We start from the raw sequence: 21331 nt of genomic DNA, 5'->3' as shown, positions 1-21331 counted from the left end.
TCTGTCCTCTCAAATTAGATATATAGATATAGCTCTAGTTAGAATGAATGGCACAAAAGCGATACTTATAATTTCTTCATCTTGTTAAAGTTAGGATCGAGTTTTTAAAACTTCGTCCAGAGTATGGAAACTGTAACACGAGTAACACTTGTCTCCTCAGAGTTCTCCTTGACCTTCGCTCTCTCCAAGTCTCAGGCTGTCGGAGCCAGGAAAGCTCCTGGGAAATGCATCGTCAGAGGCGTCGCTGCAGGAACAGCTGCTGTAGCAGATACTGACAGATACACGTGCACATACAGTAAAACGCAAGCACTGACTCGAACACACACAACTCGCAGCCCTGGCTCTCCCAGCAGCCTGTGCGTCAATGTGTGTGTGTGCATATGTGGAACATGTGTGTAATGTTCATGTAAATGCACGGCACGATTCCCTGAGACCTGCCAAGTTGAGACCTCCCACTAGGCCTTCGATCTAACCTGAATCTGTGTGCATGTGTGCGTGTGTGGTCCTGTGCCAGTATAATCAACCCTGCCACTGTTCTCCATATGTACCACAGCCTATTTCTGCTCCCTTGTGTTGTCAACTGTAATATGTTATCCACATCCTCCTCATTCACATCCATACTAAACTCCAGTCTAGCATGTCATAAGATGCTGTCTGTTAGCTTTCCTCTTATAATTCACTCTGCTGAGCTGAAGCCAACCAAATTGGTTTGATTTGTGTATCTTGTGTTTTTCGTCGTGGCAGCTCAAGATGCTGGTGAATATTAAGAACTACTTGGCAGCAGAACAGTGTGTCTGTGTCCTCGCTCCTGCAGCTTTCTCTTCCCGTGTGTGTGTGTGTGTGTGTGTGTGTCTGTGACAATGTGTAAATATGGATACGGATACACTTCAGTGCTAGGGAAATGAAATCTGATCATAAAGGTTGAGCTATTTAGATGTCGCAGGGAGGTGGCAGGGATAGTCAAATCTCAGAGTACGACAATGTTAAAGTAGACCTTCATTCTAAATTTCACTTTGGTGAAAACGCACTAGTATCATCTGCATAATGGCACCCTGTGTCTCACTACATTTGAGAGGGAAATACTGTGCTTTTTATGGACTGCATTTACATAGTGCTTTTTTACACTACAGGTCTCATCCACCCATTCACACACAGAATCACACACTCGTAGCCGAGGTTACCATACATGGTGCCACCTGCTAATCATTAACCATTCACACACATTCACACACCGATGGAACAGCCACCGGGAGCAATTTGGGGTTCAGTATCTTGCCCAAGGATGCGCTTACGCATGGACTGCAGGAGCCGAGGATCAAACCACTGCTCTTCCAATATGTGGACGACCCGCTCTACCTCTGAGCCACAGTCGCCTCTGCTATTATTACTAGTTACATTACAAATGAAGATTTTACATTCAAAACACATGAGCCCCGTTTCCACCAAACACTTTCAGTATGGTACCTTTGGAACCAACAGTAACCCTTCAGACATGGTACCTAGACTAGGGCTGGGTGATCATACGATCTCAATTTGGGATCGCGATAAAATTTTGATCAATCTCAATTATCAGCATGGGACGTTTTAAATGGATATCATAGAACAAAAGTAAGAGCAACAACAGCATATCAGAGTCTGCCGGCTACCATATGCCATGCAGGCAGGATACGCCCACTTCTCATTGTAAGCGTGGCTACAGTTGTGATGGGAGGTAAACAGAAAAGTTGGAAAAAGGAGAAAAAATGAGTGAAACTGAAGTCAGGGACGGCAAAAATAATGCAGAACGTGAAAGCGACATCACTATATCATCCGGAACCGAAGATATTGTTGGAAAAAAGAGATAATGCGACGTCAGTTGTGTGGAAGTGGTTTGGATAACGTTACCTCAAAAGTGACGAGGAGCATAGAAGCCGGTCTGCAAAATATGCCGGCGGTTGGTACCAACCAGGTCGGGAAACACCACAAACCTTTTCAATCACCTGAGACAGCACCATCCCAATGACTACACAGAGAGTCTAACTATGCGGCCTCAAGTTGCCCGGACTCCACACACACAGCCTAGCAAGACCTCTTCATCTGCTGTTAGCGTCGCTAGTGGCAGCTTAGCAAAACAATAGTCTATCCAGTCATGTTTTGCAGCCATTACCCCATGTGAGAAGCGGTAAGTTTATATACAATGTTTCAATAAGTTCAAGCTTTTATTTGACATTGCTTCTCGTTCTTTGAGTTTACATATGGCTAAAGGGGAAAAAAACAACTGTAAACGGACAGCATGATTAGTGTTGCGTTCAAGGTCCCCCCAAATAAAACGGGAGAAAAAAAAAGGCTGAATATTCAAATTTTTTTTCACAATCGAATCCCAAGTTTTTTTTGGAAGGTCTTAAAAAAGTCTTAAAAAGTTATTGAAATTAACCTCAGGATTCCTGCATATACCCTGTAAAAAACATTTTGTTCTCAATATTGGAAAAGCATATTATTTAGTGTTTTATGTTATTAAACTTTTATTGTTAAGTTTCAATGAATCTCTTGTTTCTTGAAGCTCCAATCAGGATGCTCCCCAAACTGGCAGAATCAGCAAAAACTACATATCGTGATAAAAATGGAGATCAATCAATATGAAAAAATATATCGTGATAACATTTTTGGCCATATCGCCCAGCCCTAACCTAGACCCTAGCGTTTCCACCACAAACAGTCCTCTTAAATGTGGGCAGGGTTGTTGTCACTCACTGCTCCGTCCAGCACTCACTGTATTTCCTCCTTTATCAGTCTGCACCTCGTCGAGGCTGCATGTCGACATTGTCAGAACAAAACAGAACAGGCTGCAGTGAGAGTCTCTCTCCATGGGATATTTAAGAATAGCAGGTTTGTGCATTTAGTCCTTCTCAGGCAAGCTCAGGGGTTTAGTGTTGCTGGAGCCCACAGGAACTACGCTCCACGATGCTTTTTTTTCCTCTCCGAGTGAGGACTGGGTTGAAATTAATATATAAACGCTTGAAGATCCACTCACTACTAAAAGTGTACGTCATATAAAAACTAAAGTAACGGTCAGAGTTGTCACAGTGAAATTTAAGGTGTGCTGATGGATTCATGTCATCATCTCGTGCACTGAGTAACTTCACAAGTAAACACTCCACCTTAAAAGTTGCCGGCAGTCCAGCTGCTGTGAGAGGCAGCAAAACATCCTTTCATTTTATAGTTACAGTTTACAAATAAAACTCTCCACAGTATGAACAGTGGTTACATGAGCCTCAAAACCAGACACAACTCAGCCCTGAGCAGAGTGACCGTCCTCTACTGACCAATCAGACTGCAGTGTTCACAGCTCCACCTTTTAGCACCAGATCTGAGTGCTAGGTACCCCAACAGAGGGGGGACCAAACATGGGGACGGTACAGAACGATTCCATTGGTGCCATCCACAACTTTTCACAGTGGAAACAGGAAAAAAAAGTGCACTGAACTGAACTGTACTGCACGGTGGAAACAGGGCTATGCTGACAACTGTAACAGCAACTTTCCACAACTGATACTGCAAGATTTTAAAATCCATCCACACCTGTCCTGGCTGATTACAGAATGTGTGCATATTATACAGTAAGTGGTTACTCACTCTCTACTGATAAGGTGATGGGCTGGCTGGTCTTGTTCTCTCCATTCTTGTCATTCACTGCTTGGACATAGTAGCGCCCGGCATCTGGTGCCACCGTCGACAGAATAACCAGGGTGTTGTCCAGAGTGATGGCACTGAGGAGGGAACACAAAGTATTTTAAGACATTTTGAGTATAAAAGATAACAGGAGCAGAAGTTAAGACAGGTGTAATGAATCCAGTGAGTGACTATTTAAAAAACACTTTTCTGTGCTCTTTCAAAATTAAGAAGTACAAAGAAAGCTTCTTGGAAAAAACAATACATTTTCAGCCTTCAAAGGTTCGACTGCCTAATTAGTGCTAAATATGTTTGGAGTCTGGCTGTCTGTCCACACTTGATCCCACGGCTGAAAAGGGCATTAAGCATTTTAACATTTTAATTACACTGTTCAAGCAGCATTAGGTATATCGATTTACAATGTGTAAACACTGTGTTGGTGCTGACTGAGCAAGGCGGAAATATTGACAGCCTCCCTTGTTCATACTTCTCCTTATGGCTCCTTCTGAAATATGATAGCCCTGCATAACAACCCAGGGCTTTTAATTGGCTATTTGTACCCCTCTGTTTCCTGTGGCCCGCATCTTGGCAGCCAAACACTTTTGGCAGGAAACAATAGCGTCTTCCTCGTCGGCTGCTGAAATGATGCCTGAATAAATAAACACTTATCCATTTTCAGCACGCGTCCTATAGGGGATAAAACCTGGTGTCTTGTTGTCTCTATCAAGTGCTCCTTGGGATTTTCCCTCGTCAATGTGGCAACCAGCGAGGGAGAAATCGTCCTCCCTCCCCCTCCCCCTTTGCCGCCTGATGTTACAGCCCCCTGACTATGTTTACAATCAATAGTTTCTTATTATCTGCGCCTGTTCAACAATCTGGAGGTAGATAGCTCGTTCCAAGCGGGTGCCTTCCTCCACATACATCTTTTCCTCCGGCCTTATCCCTCCATTTACTGTTCTGACCTACTCCCCCCCCCGCTCCTTAACTCCATCCATTCCACCAGATGCTGAATGTGGTCATGTGGAGAAGTGATATCTGGTTATCTACCCTGACACACAACTACTGCACTACATTTGGGAATAAACTCGTCAACACAGCAGGTAAAATGTATTCTAAAAATGTACACATTTGGGATGTGTGAAACACCAGGGCCCTGTTTCAGAAAGCAGATTAAAAAAAAATCTGAGCCTAACCCCGAGCTCTGAGTTGTCTCATCCTGAGATGGATAACTCAGGGTTTTCGGTTCCAGAACAGCTGATCAGTTTGTTCAGTCAACTGAGTTTTGCTTGTGCACAGTGAATGAAAAAATGCCATCATCAATGGAGACACAGCACTAAGATTCACCATGGCGACAGGTGAGTAGAAGGCAGAGCTTCCATTTTAATCCAGTGGGGGTAGAAATATTCATCCATGTCCATGTATATGTGCACAAAAAACCTCGAAAAAAGAGTCAGAGCAGGAGAAAGTGTTAGTAAGTTTAAGAGGTTTCACTGCTGGAAAGATCTTTTCATAAAACTTGACTGTCTTTATACCCTTTTAGGGCCGACATCACAATGACTCTCCACCACAGGGCTGTAGGCTACATAGGAGTCTTAAAATGTGATCTTGTTGTGTTATTGGGAGCCAGAATAGAAGGAGTCATGGCTCAAAACTTAAATTTCATCACATACCAGCTGCCACTGCCTGTCAACAAAACAAAGACAAGTATGGTTAAATGTGACAAGACAAAGGACTGGACGGAGGTGATCATCAAAAATGCTCACATATGCAGCGCACACTTCATATCAGGTTAGGGAAAAGTATTTCCTGTTGTAGGGATGAATAACGTTATGTGTATTAAGGGTTATCATGTCCACCTCATCAGAAACTGGGGAGGTATTAAGAGGAATATTGGATTTCTCTGTAACGCCAACTTTTTAGCAAATTAGCTAACGTTACCTTCGATAGCAAAACAAACTGGAGGAAACCGTTCAAGTGTCGCCCTCCTTTGTAAGATTGGCATAGTAATCAACCACAAAGCTTCCTGTGACATCATCCATCCACTGAGTGAGAGCATACGGGTCGGCCAGTCTGGTCCTGTTGGTCAGTGTTTACTTATTCAAGTAACACTTGCGGTGATAGCATTGTGTCGTTCGTGAACGAATCGTTCAAAAGAACGAATCTGTTGAGTGAACGTACTGAACTGAATCACTTCTGGAACTGATTTGTTCATTTCTCAGTTCAGTTGAGCTCAGCAGCGAGCGTGCAGGCCGGGAGTGACGAATCTCTCAGTGAACGAATCACTCGGTGAACGAATCACTCGATGAACGACATAACCCTGATCCCTGAGTGATTCAAATAATTTCTTCTCAGCGATACTTTCGTAGGGACGGTTTTCTCCAAGCTAACGGCTAATGTAGCCAGGAGACAAGCCACAAGCCACACAATTACACACCTCCCCATTGTTTTAACAGACTTAGTTGCCAGATAAACAAACTTAAAACGTTACGCTGGCCAGTAATGAGACTCACCAGTGCAGGGCAGACGCAGCAGCAGCTCAGCCGTGTATCAATTCAGTGAGTCGGACTACGCAGTGCACAGTCAGAGCTCCTCCTGCCAAGCACTAAACGATTCGGTGAACAAATCTTTTCAATGAACTGATTCGAATGATTCAGTAACATCTAAAGAACTGCTTTGCCCATCACTAGTGAGTGACCTGACATGGTGCGTTGGTAAATTCAGTCTGATGCTCTACAATAAAATGAGAGCCCTGCTGGTCGAAGAAACAGAGTGTTACATTTCTATATGAATCAACTAACAGTTAAGTTAATCACATGTTCACTCTGCTCGGCGCTCTGCTGCTGCGTCTCCCTAAACAGAGTGTCCAGAGTGCACTCTGCCATTCAGACAGTGCGGTGCTCTGGATGACTAAACGGTACATTCTGACAGTACTCTGAATTTACTAATGGTCCAGTTTGTGCCAGAGTGTGCTCCAGCACTCTCAGTGAGTACTTCTGAACGCACCACTCGCATTATCTTCCTCAATTGTCTAAAACAAGCCAAAAGAACTTACTAGCTAGCACCTGCTAATGTCTGTGGAGACTTGTTTTGCCCCCAGCTAAGCCCCGCCCACTGAAAAACATCATACTGTTTCCGAAAAACACTCAAAAGGTCTATACAGTAGACAGACACAAATACTTTTGAGATTGGTGGTACGTAAGAAGAGAAAACAAAGGAAAAGTGCTGTGGCATTCACATTTGCTCAAAGGGTAGAAAACCTACAACCAAACTATCCAGAATTAGAAATTGCCACTGAAATGCTGTTGAAAGAGGTTCAGACAATAAACTGCCTTTTTAAAGAAAACTCACTTTCAAACTACATTCTGCACCACTCAGATATATTAACACATAATCCCCAATATTATAGGAATTATCTTCCATCAGTGTGACAAATGACATCGTGAGTGATAGAGATAATTATTCATTTAATCCCATGTGTCTACAGCTTCATACTATACTAAGATTACACATTATGTGCAATAAACGTTTTAGTGGAACTGCTCTGACAAACTGACAGCTGTCTCCTGTGCACAAAGTCACAGTGTTTTATATATAAATAAGGACATGCAGCGGTTTTATTCTGAGCTAATATTCACATTCAGACATACAGTAGATCCCTACTGCTTCTATCCCTTTAATACGGACTGAATAAATGAGGAAATGAAACAGCATGACGGGCTCTGTGAGAGGGAGATGACAGTTACAACAGTAACTGACCCAGAGTTTGAGCTACCTCTAAAAACGCCTCGTCCCAGGGTCACAAAACACGAACCAGGCCTGTAAAGACACAGACATAGTTACGCACTAAAGCACACATCCCTCACATCAGGACACAAAAGAGAGTTTGAGTCACTGACCAATCAGGAAGCTCGGTCTTTCAGAAAAATACTACTGTTGGTGAAACCAATCAATATCATTCAAATGGTTGTTGTGCCTACCCACCTTCTGCACTCTGTGACATTTCACTGTGATTTTCTCTTTGACGTTTTCTTTCGAGTTCCCAGAGCTATTGGTAGCACAACATCAGGAATAACAGCCATCTTAGAAATCAATAACAAAAAAAAGTCTTTGATCGCCGACAAGATTTATTTTTTCTGTAGAAGCACATAAATTCTCGCTGCTTGTTGCACACGAGTGTAAAACTATAACCGTCGTGAACGTTTAAGTCATGTTCCTGTTTCACAGCTGATGACCTCCTCTTTCTCTCCTCCTCCAATCTAACCCGCTCCACTTCTCCATCCACTTGTTCCTCCAACCTGACCTTCATCTCATCAGTAGGGGGATCTAAGTACCTGCTGTGCCTTGTTAAGAGAGCGACAGAGCTGATGAGAGACTGAGGAAAAGAAAGGATTCAAATAAGGATAAAAATACTCACAATCACTGAAAATACATACAGGTGTGAACACATTTAAAAAAACCTCCTTGCACTCATATTGTAGCTCCAGAGAGGCGTGGAGGGAAAGCAGTGGTCACAGCACAGAGAGGGATTTAATGCATATAGCTACCTGTGCTGTTCGCATTTACAGTGTGATAACTTATGGGATCCATCTTCCTGACTGATTTCTCCGAGCAGTCCCAGCCACTGGGCTCATTTGGGATTCTCCGTGCATGCTGCGACTGAAAACAGTTTTCCTAAAGGGACTGGCAGGCCTCGATGGCTGCAGCTTATGATCTGCGGTAAATATTTAATGCTAGCTTGCTGGAGCGGTGACATCCTGGACGCACAGCCATGAATTATGGATCCCTTCGGGGATGTGGGCAGAACGGAAGTGTCCAAAGCGCTGAATGAATCCCAGGTGGCTTCCTGGGACCTTTCTAAAACGGGAACACAATCCTGGGCTTAACTTCTTTACCTGTCGCTTAAGAAACTCTTGAAGATGAAAATACAGGGTAGTCAGTGATGCTGGTAGGTATGCGTCCTGTGCCCCTGCTGCATTAAAATCTGAAAGGAAGCGGTAAACCCTTGATCGATGTATAAAGGGGATGCGCCCTTTTTCTTTCTTTGATATTGCTACATTGTAAACAACAAATACATGTTAAAAACAGAAGCCCTTTTAACACAGAGGTCACAGGGCCACCAAAAGTCCCTTCTTCATGCCTCCTTTGCATTTTTACACAGAGCCAAATGGCGGTGGCTTCATGCCCCTCCTGTGTGATTTTAGACAGAATACTGGCATCACAAAATCAAAAGAGGTGTGACATGTAACCCTTTATCAGCCTCAAGTGTGACATATAACGTGCGTGTCGGCAGCTCTTTATAAACAATAACAATGGTATTAACATCACAACAACAATCAATTACTATGTCTGTTATATGGCGGCTGATCTCATCCTCTGCTTGGAGGGTAAGAAGCTCACCAACCTAATTTTTCCCCAATTTGACATTTTTGGCCACTGTTCTCCTTTGAGTCAGCCGCTAACTGCTAACACCTACTATCTCCCTCCGTGGGTAGCACGCAAAACACATTCATGCTCCGCTCACAGAAAACCTAGATGCTAATCAAACCAAGCACTTCCTAACAGCCAGCCTCCACTTCTGGGGATCCATTGTTTGGAATAACGTCACTCACGGTACCTTGAAAGTGAATCCATGTCCTTACTTAGCGTCATCTCAGATATTCATATCAGCGATGCTGTACAGCGCGTCACCCTATCTATCCAGCTCCCAAAAGGCCTTTGCACACCCAGTTATTTTTTTTTTCTGATGCATTTTTTAAATCCTTCATCCATAAAACATTGTTACACAAAGAAACCTTACACACTGAACTTATATTTTAAGTACAATCTTACTACAGTATATAATGATGAAAACTGTCTGTCTGTGGGTGTGGGTGTGTGTGTGTGTGTGTGTGTGTGTGTGTGTCTGTTCCACGTTTTTCTCCTCACTGACTTGGTCAATCCATGTGAAATTTGGCACAGTGGTAGAGGGTCATGGGAGGATCAATTGGCCAAAGGGGGGCGCTATAGCAACCGATTGAAATTGCAAACTTTGGATGGGCATATCTCATGCCCCGTATGTCGTAGAGACATGAAACTTTGCACAGAGATGCCTCTCCTCATGAGGAACAAATTTGTCTCAAGAACCCATAACTTCCGCTTATATGGATTTTCCGCCATTTTGATTTTTTTGTTAAAAACACTTAAAATTGATCTCTTCCTAGGAAGTTTGAGTGATCTGCATGAAACTGGGTGAACATAATCTAGGGAGCAATATCTAGAGTTCCCTCTTGGCAAAAGTTGGAAAACTTACTCAAACTGAGCTTCTATAAGGCAATGAATATTGCGGAGGGCGTGGCTCATCACATAAAGGTGTATAACATCTCAAGGGTTTCACCCATCACCACGCAACTTTGTAGGCATATGACCACACATAATCTGAGGGGACCCCTCCATTATTGACCCCATCAAACAAAATGGGGGCGCTAGAGAGCTCATTTCTTATCTAAGCCTAACCGCCATGTGGATTTTTACTAAACTTGGTAGATATGTAGAACAGGACGCCTCAAGGTGACTGGAGAAATTGAACTCTAATTGGCCACTGGGTGGCGCTATAACAACAGAAAAATGCTTAAAAATGGCTAAAATGCGACCGATCGCTGTGGCTCCCCCTGTGGACCAATGTTTTGTTTTTTTTCCTAAGTTTTGGTATGACTAAGTCATGGTATGGTACTCAATGAGTATGGACTAGTTTTATTTATTTTTGTTTCTGGGAGATGCACTGAGTGAATAAGGACCGTACTTATTCTGACGCAAAGATTTGTACAGTAGTAGTAACGTTGTGCAACATGAAAGTGAAAGCAATGCTCTGTATATTTAAATATGAGAGTGCAATACAAATATTTTGTCCCTAAAATCAACGAATAACTGCGATAAATATTTTTGATTTTAATATTGGTTAAAATAATTGAGATTATCGTTTTGGCCATGATCGTGCAGCCTGAAGACCCACTCAAATTATCACCTGTGGATCATGGAACTAACAACCCATCAGCATCACTGGGGTTGCTGCTAAGTTACAGGAGGCGGAGCTTGAAACGACCTGGAGGAGACAGCCTATTGTCTCTGATAATGTCCAGCACTGTATGAGGTGATCTTGCAAACTTTTTCTCTGTTTCTTTTTCTTCCACAAACCCACTCTCTACTCAACAACCCCGCCCAACCACCTGACAAAATAAGTTTCAACTAATATTTTACCATCATCCAGAGCAAGTCCTGATTTCATCAATGTTAGCGGGAGCAGTCGGCAATTTTTTCCCCGGCTAGGTGATTTTAATGTGCTCCCCTGCTGAGCATTCTCTCCCTCCGCCTGTAATCAGGGCTGCTGCAGTGGGGGTCACACAAGACTTCGTTACACAGCGTGTTCAGCAGATCTAACTGCTCCTCGCGCTCACCGGTCCTCAGGGATCAAAGACCACATGATGCAGGAAGAAATTAAAAGTAAGCCAATTATCCTGAATGGCTTTACATGTATATCAAGGGAGCAGGAAGAGGGAGATAAGACTTTGGTTAAAACAGGTAATGGAATTGTTTTGTTTTTTTTACCAGCTTCCTGAAGTAATGCCTTTTTTTTTTTTTTTTTTTTTTTTTAAATCTATCTCATTCTCGCTCTAAATGCATTTTGGTCATCCTTATTAAACTCCCCAGTCTCTCAGTGGTGTGTGAGCAGCTGTCCGAGGCTTCCTTGTAACGACGGCTTGCCACGTACCCGGCACGGTGCGGGGATTTATCAAGCCACAGAGCTGAGAAATTTGGACAAATCAGATATGTGTGAACATGCCTCCGCCTCTGTCTGGTTTTTATGTTTATTCCTGCATCTTTGAATACTCTCTCTTTTTTATTCCAACCCAATTTCCTTTTCCATTATTATTCTCCAGAAAGAGCTGCGGTCCACGAGAGAGCCTGGCAGGCTGGACAGCTGCTCACAAACATCTTGGCCAACTGTGCAGCTTTGTGTGCAATCCCAGCTTTGCTCGCAGCGAGAAACAGTACTAGTCTTACATGCAATTAATTTCTTCTGGATCAATTTATTTATGTTTAGCGTCAAGGGTGGTTTTTTCAGTGACTGCCAGCCTGATAATAATTCCACAGCACTTTAATCAATAATGATGATGAGGATTTATGTCTGACTGAAATAGAGAGATGGCAGTTTAAATGTTTCATTTGCCGCTAGCTGTTTCCCTTCTCTAATTTTCATTAATACTAATAAATTACATTACAAGTAAATTAAATAAACAACGATCCAGGCTCCTTATTTGAGAATGCATCGTCCCTGGACTCTGCCTTTGAATATCGAGCTAAAAAGCACATCTTTGTATCTCAACCGCTGACTGTCAGTCTGTGTGCATATCTTATCGTGTTAATCCAGTACTGACACAGTGTGACAGAGCCGTGACTGTTCTAACACACGCGCACACGCTCGGGAGTGTTTTGGCATCTGTCGTGGCTGTCCCTCTCCGCCGGGCCGTGAGGGGCCTAACCTCGCTCCGCAGCCTCAGACCTCCATTACATGCAGACAAATGGCCCCGGTCGGCTGCCGGCCTCCCCCAGGAGAGAGTGAGAGCAGTCGACGGGATCAAGCAGCTCACATGGCTGGCTAAAGTATGAGTCAAACTGCAGCCAGTAGACGGATGAAGGCGGAATAAAGCCACAGAGAGGCAGAAGAGTGAGAGCGAGCAGCGGGCTGCATGCCCTACTGCTCAACAGACCTGTGATGAAAAAGCCACAGCTCCTGGGGATGGAGAGATGGAGGAGTGAGAGAGATGAGAAGAGTTAGGGGAGTGTTGCTCATGAAAACAGCCACTTGTTTTCACACCGGGGGCATGAACTAGAGATTTGTGGCTCACTGTTCGCATTCTGCTCCCCTGTTGCTCGCGGTTGGTTGAGTGTTCAGAAAATGGTAAAGATAAAACGGATGTCCCGAATACCCCGCAAGGTCATATAGTGACATCTAAAGGAACTCAAGGCCAATTCTGATCAACCTTGATATGTCGAGGGACCCAAGTGTTTACGAAACCAAACACAGCAGGCTATTCCTGAACCCATCCATCTGGTCAGTCCAATGATACATCTATCTATAGCAGAACTGAAATTATTGATTGATTAATAGATTAGTAAATCAACAGAATATTGACTGTTAATAAATAACTGCTTATGGTAATTAGGGCTGCCTCCAACTGAGAATTTTCCTAGTCAACGAACAGTTGTCATTTAGGGCCATTAGTCGACTAGTCGCCTGCATGTTCACGATATTAATTTAATTATTAAATGATATATTTTGGGCGGGGCAACACAATGGTTTGAGTTGAAGGTGTGAGAAAGAATAGTATCAGTAACATTGTTAACACTGTGCTACATTACAGAGAAATACAAAACCGTACTAATGAACCTTCATTAATATAGGCCTATATTTTATCTACAAGTGCACGTCACACACTGAGCGAGCCGCCTGTTAATGACGCTGTGGGCTAATGGGCATGTAGCTACTTCCATGTTTCAGATGATACGTCATGTTTGTAGTCGACCAATGAAGATGAGTTTACATATCACCTTGGGTTCGTCCTTCACCTTCTCAAAATGATCCCACACTTTGGGATTCCTGTCCAACATGTTATTAACTAGCCTGTGGAATAACCGCAGGTACCAGCCCTGGAAATTAGGGGCCGTACACGTGTTGTATTGTTTATAAGTGTGTAGGCCTATCGTCTGTGGGACAGATGCAAAGCTCTGGGTAGCCCTGCACTAACATGATCAACTTTTCCGTATTTATCAGACCGAATATTTACAGAAGGGAAAGATATCTGTGGGCTGTGATTGGTTTGTAACCTGACTCCTGTCTGACTGCTGAGCGTGGCCACTTCCTGTGTCTGTCCTTTCAAATTAAATTCCCACATGGTCCAGTCATATAGGTTCTGATTTATTTTGACAAGGTGCAGCTCCTAATAGAGCTTCATGTTTGTTTGTTTCTTTTTTTCTGCGACTAAGCGACCCATGAAATCTTCCCAATTAATGACCTTTCTGGTCGACTAACGTTTGGTCGGCTATTAGGGGGCAGCCCTAATAGTAATTAAGTATTCCACTTACAGTTTTCATACATGATAACATATGAAACGAATGTAAAAAAAATGTTGATCTCTTTTTTTTTTCACTTAACTTCCATGATATTTTGCCTCACAGTGACTCGTCTGCTTCCAGCTGGCTACCTGAGGCCAACACTGTGTGCCCGTTAAAAAACAAAGAAGTCATTTTCTCTCGATGAAAAACGCAGTCTCCTGCAGCTTATGGCTGCTAGTCATGGCTGCTAGTGATGGAGACAGAAAACGAATGCGCACTGGGAAAGCACCTGTGGTTGAAGCCGCCCTCGTCAAGTGGATTGATAATGCCCGGTCACATAATGCCCCTTTGAGCGGGCCCTTGGTGAGGAGGAAAAGTAGAAGAATTGGCAGTGAGCCCGGGAGAGGACAATTTCAAAGTTTTTCATAGGCTGGTCTGAGCGATTTAAAAAGAGAGAGAACTTTGGGCCTCATGCAGCAAAGTTCTCTTACATCTCATATTTTCTGTCAGGAGAAAAAGTAGAAGTCAGCTCCCGATGCACCAAATGTTCTTCACCAGCCAAGTCTGCTCTCACCTATTGTGTCACCTATTAGCAGGGTAACACCCACAAACACCGCATTAAGGGTTGTGTTGTGCTGCGTGGAAAGACATGCTGATAATTGGAGACTAAAAAACATAAAGGCTGTAAGAACTTCGCCGGAAGCAAAATCAACATACCGTTCAATAAGCTTAAAGTGATATGATTTTCAAAAGTGTCAGTACTGGTGTTAGAGGTAATTAAAAAACCCAGCAAGAGCAAAGTGTTCATGATGCTATGCATGCTGTCTCAGGTGTAACTGAAATGAAAACAAATGGCTTGACATGAAAAAAGAGGTTTTGAATGTTTTAATTGGGATAAATTGACCAATAGTGTCTCTTAAGTCCAACAATTTAATGATCAAATAATTATAATTAGTCTAAAAAATGCAATAATCTAAATTAGATTAAATGAAATTCATATTTTTTTGATGTTCCTCAAATTTAAAATTTGAGTTTCCTTGCGTTAGACAAACTATTTCTGGACTGTAAAAACAAGATATTTTTCTTTTATCTTGGTGGAGTGCTCTCAACCATTCGTAAAATTTTCTCTTACCTAAGAGAGAAGCAAATATAATTAACATTGGTGAATCCCAAAAGTCTACGGATACTACCAAAATACGAACAAATCCAAGATAAACAAAAATAAAAGGAAATCTGTTCGTGTATCACCTCCTGCATGAGGCCCACTGTGTTTAAGAAACTGCACCAGGAGGCTCCTGAGGCTGACACGAATACCAAACAGCAAAGCTGCCTGTGTCATTACTTTCTACCCTACTTTGTAACAAACTTACAAATGTCAATCACATGTTCATCTGCATGAGAAATAAAGCAAAAGAACACGACTGCAGTTTTAAGTAAAAGTATTCATTACTGTGACAAAAATTAACTTAGATTAGATGAGCAATAATGTGAAGCAAATATAACTCAGGATGAACCAAGGCCACAACAAACAAAACAACCACCGAACACACGAGCTACACCTATTTGAAATTAAAAAAAAAAAGAGTTCTGGCTCCCTGGGATACAGGGATTCAGAAACAGGAGAAAAAACGGACAAAATAAAATGGCAGCCCAACCCTACAGCTTCAAAGTTAAGCTGAAAACAAACAGGCTACTAAATGCTCAGTGTTACAAAAGCACAAATATGAAAATCTCAAGAGGAAAGTCCACAAGAGACACAAATGGTCACTAAGGGAAAAACCTTCAGGCTTAACATGGACACAATAACAATGACTTGGAGGCCGAGATGACAGGATTGTAAACAGACTTTTCTGAGTTAAGGACTACTGACAAAACGACTAATCGATTAATTAATTGAGAAAGTAATCAACTGATTAATCATTAATGAAAACATTTGTTAGTTGCAGCCCCAATCTTCACATCTATGGACACATATGAACATTTAATATTGGTGCCACTTGGGTTTTAGTGCAAATACCAAAACATTACTTTTTCTTTGCCTCAAATGGGCTTCCGTAGATAGCCTAACCCAACACCTGGCATATTTCACTTTCAATCAAATTCAATTCAAGTTTATTTGTGCAGCACTATATCATTTTATTTATTTATTTATTTTATTTGGTTATTGGACAGGCACAAAGCACAGCTTCTAAGCTGCACCAGAGTCAGCTATGAGCCAACTTGCAATTGCTGGACTCCTCTCATCCCTCCCACAGTTTCTACTCTCTCCTGCCGTCAGGGAGACGGTTCAGGAGCATCCGCTGCAGGACAACACATCTGAGGAACAGTTTTTATCCTTCAGCGATCAGACCGTTGAACTGTGGCACACATGAACCCACGTAGTCTTTTGACCGCACTTGATTGGCCTTTTCAGTAGCTTCTATTTTAGAGTTATTCATTTATTTTTTTATTATTGTAATAATTTTACTGCACTGAGAACTTTTAAATTTGCTGGTTTTGGACATGAAACAGTATTTTGCTTTTATGTTTTATCATAAAAATGACAATAAAAGGAATCTGATCTGAATTTAACACCTGTAGTTCCTCGACTGGAAACTGAGAAAAACATCTTTGTTGAGAAAATTAAAACTGTCACATAAAAACACCATTACACCACCACCAAGACTTCACAAACATTAAGGCACCACAACAACAATTCACAAACTTAAAACACATCAAGTGTTTGTGTTAATGTGTAACGGGTACATGATTGGGTTGGTTTTAGCTGTGATTAAATGTTGGATTTAAAATCAGTATCGCTGCAGCACTCTGTCAGACTGTTGGTCCTCGAAGTTGTCCTCCCATTATCTGAGCTCAGTGAGCTCAACTCTTTTAATGAGGGAGAAGACAGTTTATTGACCATACAAATTAAAGCAGTTTGAGTGCTTTACGTAAAGACGGAATAAAAAAGCACAAATACTGAACATCTGGGTGTTTGACTGTTGGTTGGACAAAACATGCAATTGGAGGACGTGTCTTTAAGGGACGGATTAATCAAGTAAATAATCAATATATCAATGATAAGAAAACAAATATCGTTAGTTGCAGCTCCATATACATGTATTTATTCGTCCCTACATCCATGTGCATGATGGTGTGCTGCTCTCTGATGTTAGAGCCGCCTCTCCTTGACATCTCTTCCCTTCTGACCTGCAGACTGCTGGGTTCATGACTGATGCTGGCCAGTTGGTCAAAGGGAAATGCAGAGAAAGGGCCAGGCTATTCACTGGCCCTGGTGACTAATGGGGAATCCATAGCAGACTGACAGGACCTGAACATCACAGGCAGGGGCCATTAATTGATCAGTGGCTACAGCAGATTACTCAAAGGAATTGCAGTGTGTGCGTGTGTGTGTGTCAGGGATGTCCTCCCACTGACTCGTCCAGGTCAGGCTCCTCTGTGTTCTGTCTTAACGGACACCTCTACAAGGTTGTTTTCAGTGTAATGCAGATAAATCCATGCCTGAGTGTCAATAGAAAGTTTCTGGGAGAGAAAAGCAGGTAGATCGCAGTGAGTTGTTGTCAGTGTTGAAATAGTGAGAGGACAGGCTCGGCTGTATCCAGCGGCAGACTCACCTTCTTGCCAGCAGCCCTGCAATTCCTGGCAAATGTGTTTACTGAAGGAGCCTCTGATTATACACCACATTAAGTCTCCAAAATAACACAACAAATCACAGCAGCTGAATGGAAAAGACCCTGCCAAATGCATTCCCATTCAATAAGGGAAGAATAATGACTGTTAGTGTTAAATAAGTTCTTTTTCTCCTTGCATCCTGCTCTACATCACAACACAACAAAGACGCGAGAGCCCAGGTTGAACAGATCCATCGCAGGGCAGCGAGACCGATGCTTAGCTGCACGTTTCAGCATCGAGTCAAACGAGGACACAATGTCTTGAACCTGGACAGTGAACAAGAAGACCGTCAGAGAGCAACATAAGTGAATCCGTAAGTTTATGGGTGTACTGTGAGAGACGGTGCAGGAGTCTTTGCCTTCGCCAAGAACAACAGCTGCAGAGGCCACATGGCAAAGAGAGAGCAGTCACAGTGCCACAGTGAGACACTGCCTTGCCAGAGGGGAAACTGGCAGCAGGGAAGCAAAAATGAAGTATTCACTAAGTTTCTGTGGGTTTCCTTTACACATGTAGGGCCTGGGTGGTGTTGTGTTCACACTATACTACATATAAGTTGACATCCGTGAGCCTGAGGGCTAGGACAAGGCCAACATGGTGATGTGCAGCAGGTATCCATCTTCACCATCTTGGTAAAACTGAGGCTGGTGTCAACTGTTTCGCAGGTGTTTCAAGTCAAAGTAAAGCAGACATAAATATTTGCTCTGAGTTTGCCACTGAAGTTCAAACTGAGCATCAGAATGGGGAAGAAAGGTGATTTAAGTGACTTTGACGGCATGGTTGTTGGTGCCAGACGGGCCAGAAGACCATCTCTGAAGCAACAACACGTCCAACCTTGAAGCAGATGGGCTACAGCAGCAGAAGACCACACCAGGTGCCACTCCTGTCAGCTAACAACAGGAAACTGAGGCTACAGTTCACACAGGCTCACCAAAACTGGACAATAGAAGATTGGAAAAACGTTGCCTGGTCTGATGAGTCTGGATTTCTGCTGCCACATTCAGATGGTAGGGTCAGAATTTGGAAGCATGGATCCATCCTGCCTTGTATCAAGGGTTCAGGCTGCTGCTGGTGGTGTAATGGTGTGGGGGAGATTTTCTTAGTACCAACTGAGCATGGTTTAAACACCACAGCCTACCTGAGTATTGTTGCTGACCATGTCCGTCCCTTTATGACCACAGTGTACCCATCTTCTGATGGCTACTTCCAGCAGGATAACACACCATGTCACAAAGCTCAAATCATCTCAAACTGGTTTCTTGAACATGACAATGAGTTCACTGTACTCCAATGGCCTCCACAGTCACCAGATCTCAGTCCAATAGAGCACCTTTGGGATGTGGTGGAACGGGAGATTCTCATCATGGATGTGCAGCCAGCAAATCTGCAGCAACTGTGTGATGTCATCATGTCAATATGGAGCAAAATCTCTGAGGAATGTTTCCAGCACCTTGTTGAATCTGTGACACCAAGAATTAAGGCAGCTCTGAAGGCAAAAGGGGTCCAACCTGGTACTAGCAAGGTGTTCCTGATAATTCTAACTAATGACGCTACAAACTCTAAAGGTAGTAGTGACAGTTTTTATATCGTAGGAGAGAGGTCATGTTAAGGATGGCTCCAATGCGTCATCAAGCCACGATTTCAGGTCCCCCAAAAAATCCTGGACACAGAAATAATGAAAAACAGGTATTTTATAACATGTCTGTTTAGAAAGAACTCACTGATTTTGCTTTGCCCAAACTATAAAGGAAAAACCTGACATCAGTAAGGCAGTTCATGAATTGTGCTGTTTTCCATTTCCCGTTATCAGATGGAAAAGCTAAATCCAGCAGAGTTCAGACAACCAGAAACCAAAATGTGTTCATTCTCGACTGTCGAGGAAACTCAGCTTGAGACGGGCTGAGACGCTGAAGAATCAAGACACACCACGAGAAAAGACAAACTGGACACCAGTGTGCATGTAAATGTCCTCACTGTCATCCCCAGAGCCACACCACTAAAATCTAAGAGACCGGCTTCCCTGTTCCTTAAACAAACTCCCTGGGTATTTAAAGGATTTGCATTTGATAAGTGGATTTCATACATGATTTGAATAAATGCTATCAAACCCTAATCCCAGGATTTTGCTAATGTTTGCAGCTGCAGTAATACCTACTGTATTTTTTTTTCGGCTTCTACCTGGGATCAGCTCACCTGACGTGTATTTGCTCAGTGTGCACAGGACCTGAGACACAGTTCACAAAAGTCCTTACAATCAACAAGTTTCATCACAGTGTGAATTCTGAGCGTCTGCCACCTTTCTACTGCAAAAAAAAAAACAAAAAAACCCCAAACAAACAGAGCCAGACAAGATGAGAACACCCTCTCCTACTGTACGACACAATCTGAACAAGCACCTGACAGCATTTCCACAAAGTTCAGGCCCGAGCTGATCACAAAGTGAAGGTAAACACAATGCAACAAATACTGCGGTTCAAGTACAGCAGCCTGCAGAAGAAGTGTGCATTTTATTAGCTGTTGGCTGGAGGTGATTACCACAGTTATTTTGGGTCTGACTGTTTTTTCCCCTCTCCTCTATTGCTGAGGTGTGATTAAGCAGAGCACAGAGAAAAGAAGCAAGACGAACCCCTGGAGAGCCTGCAAATTAAAGTTATGACACCTGAGGAGGGATAGCAGGAGCGAGGGACAATGAGGGGAGATGGAATTAGAGTGGTAGAGTAAAAGAATTATTGTAAATGAAAGAGAACATGGTCACCATGGTTGTGGTACATTGTGTCTTTGTTCTAATCCTCTTTTTCCCTTCACTGATATTTCACATTGTAACTTGATACTCATTCAGTGAATGTAGAGTCTGTAGGCAAACCCCGGAGATCTTGCCTCCAGAAGAAGAGCGGAAGAGCCCTGGTTTCCGGTTGTAGGCTGTTTGTAGTCCACATGATATTGACCAATCACGTTTGAGCCGGCTGCAGTTGTTGCCAGGTTAAACGGTCTGTGCGGTGAACTAACGAGGCGGAACAAAACTGGCGTCACTGCAAACTCTGAATCCATCGTAATGGTTCAGCATATTTAGTTACATATAAACGGAAGTCAGAAACGGAAATTCGCCTCCTCCGCCCAAATCAAACCGGAATGCCAAAACATTGGGGTTCTGCCCCCAGAGGCTGTATCGCCGTCTGCCGGAAGTCAGACACCGAATACAGCCGATGGGTTCCTGGAACGTAGAGTATGTGACTGGAAACACATCCAACAGGCTAATGCACATTGGACAGCATCACCCAGATGTGCCGATCACTGAGATGAGAAATGTTTGGATGCTTTGGATGTTTAAATACTTTCCACGGATACACTGAATAAACGTAGTTTACCACAGTTGCCAGTTGGCAAAAAGTTTCCACAGCCCCCAGCAAGAGGACTGTATCTGTCTGGGAGACTTGCACAACTGTCTCTTCAATAAATAAATTAATAAAAACTAGAATTGCCGCCTTGTTGCACTTACAGTTTACATTCATGTCTGTGAAAACATGGATGCTTCACATCTTCAATCTGGCAGCACAGAAGATCTATACAATCAGCACAGTTCAAAGGTGAGCATCCAAGACTGGTGCCACCAATTCAGTATCTGAACAAATGTCTCCCGTTCTGTTCCTGAGATATGATGTTAAAGTTAACCTTTGACCTTTTGGATATAAAATGTCAACACTTCATCATTTCATCCTACTAGACATGTGTGTGAAATACTGTCAGATTTCGCATTTGAGTTCTTGTGTTATGGCCAAAGACATGTTTCGTAAAGTCACATTGACCTTTAACCTGTGACCACCAAATTCCATTTATATCATCCTTGACTTCAAGTGAAAGTTTGTGCCAAATTTGAGAGAATTCCCTCAAGGTACTCTAGAGTATGGCATTCATGGGATTGAGACAG

General features: G+C 42.9%; 2 protein-coding genes across 3 annotated transcripts in view; one reads left to right on the top strand and one right to left on the bottom strand.

Moving 5' to 3' along the window:
- Nucleotides 1-21331, top strand: part of rpl38 (ribosomal protein L38) — a 1062689-nt gene that overhangs the window by 392872 nt on the left and 648486 nt on the right. The window lies entirely within an intron of this gene.
- Nucleotides 1-21331, bottom strand: part of sdk2b (sidekick cell adhesion molecule 2b) — a 452414-nt gene that overhangs the window by 94781 nt on the left and 336302 nt on the right. For both annotated transcript variants that reach the window (XM_049563134.1, XM_049563135.1), the window contains exon 5: nucleotides 3613-3746. In XM_049563134.1, the coding sequence (XP_049419091.1) occupies nucleotides 3613-3746 (134 nt within the window). The remainder of the gene's footprint in view (nucleotides 1-3612; nucleotides 3747-21331) is intronic.

The sequence above is a fragment of the Epinephelus fuscoguttatus genome, linkage group LG20 (assembly GCF_011397635.1).
Source record: "Epinephelus fuscoguttatus linkage group LG20, E.fuscoguttatus.final_Chr_v1".
NCBI classification, from domain to species: domain Eukaryota; kingdom Metazoa; phylum Chordata; class Actinopteri; order Perciformes; family Serranidae; genus Epinephelus; species Epinephelus fuscoguttatus.
This window is presented reverse-complemented; position numbering and strand designations above follow the sequence as displayed.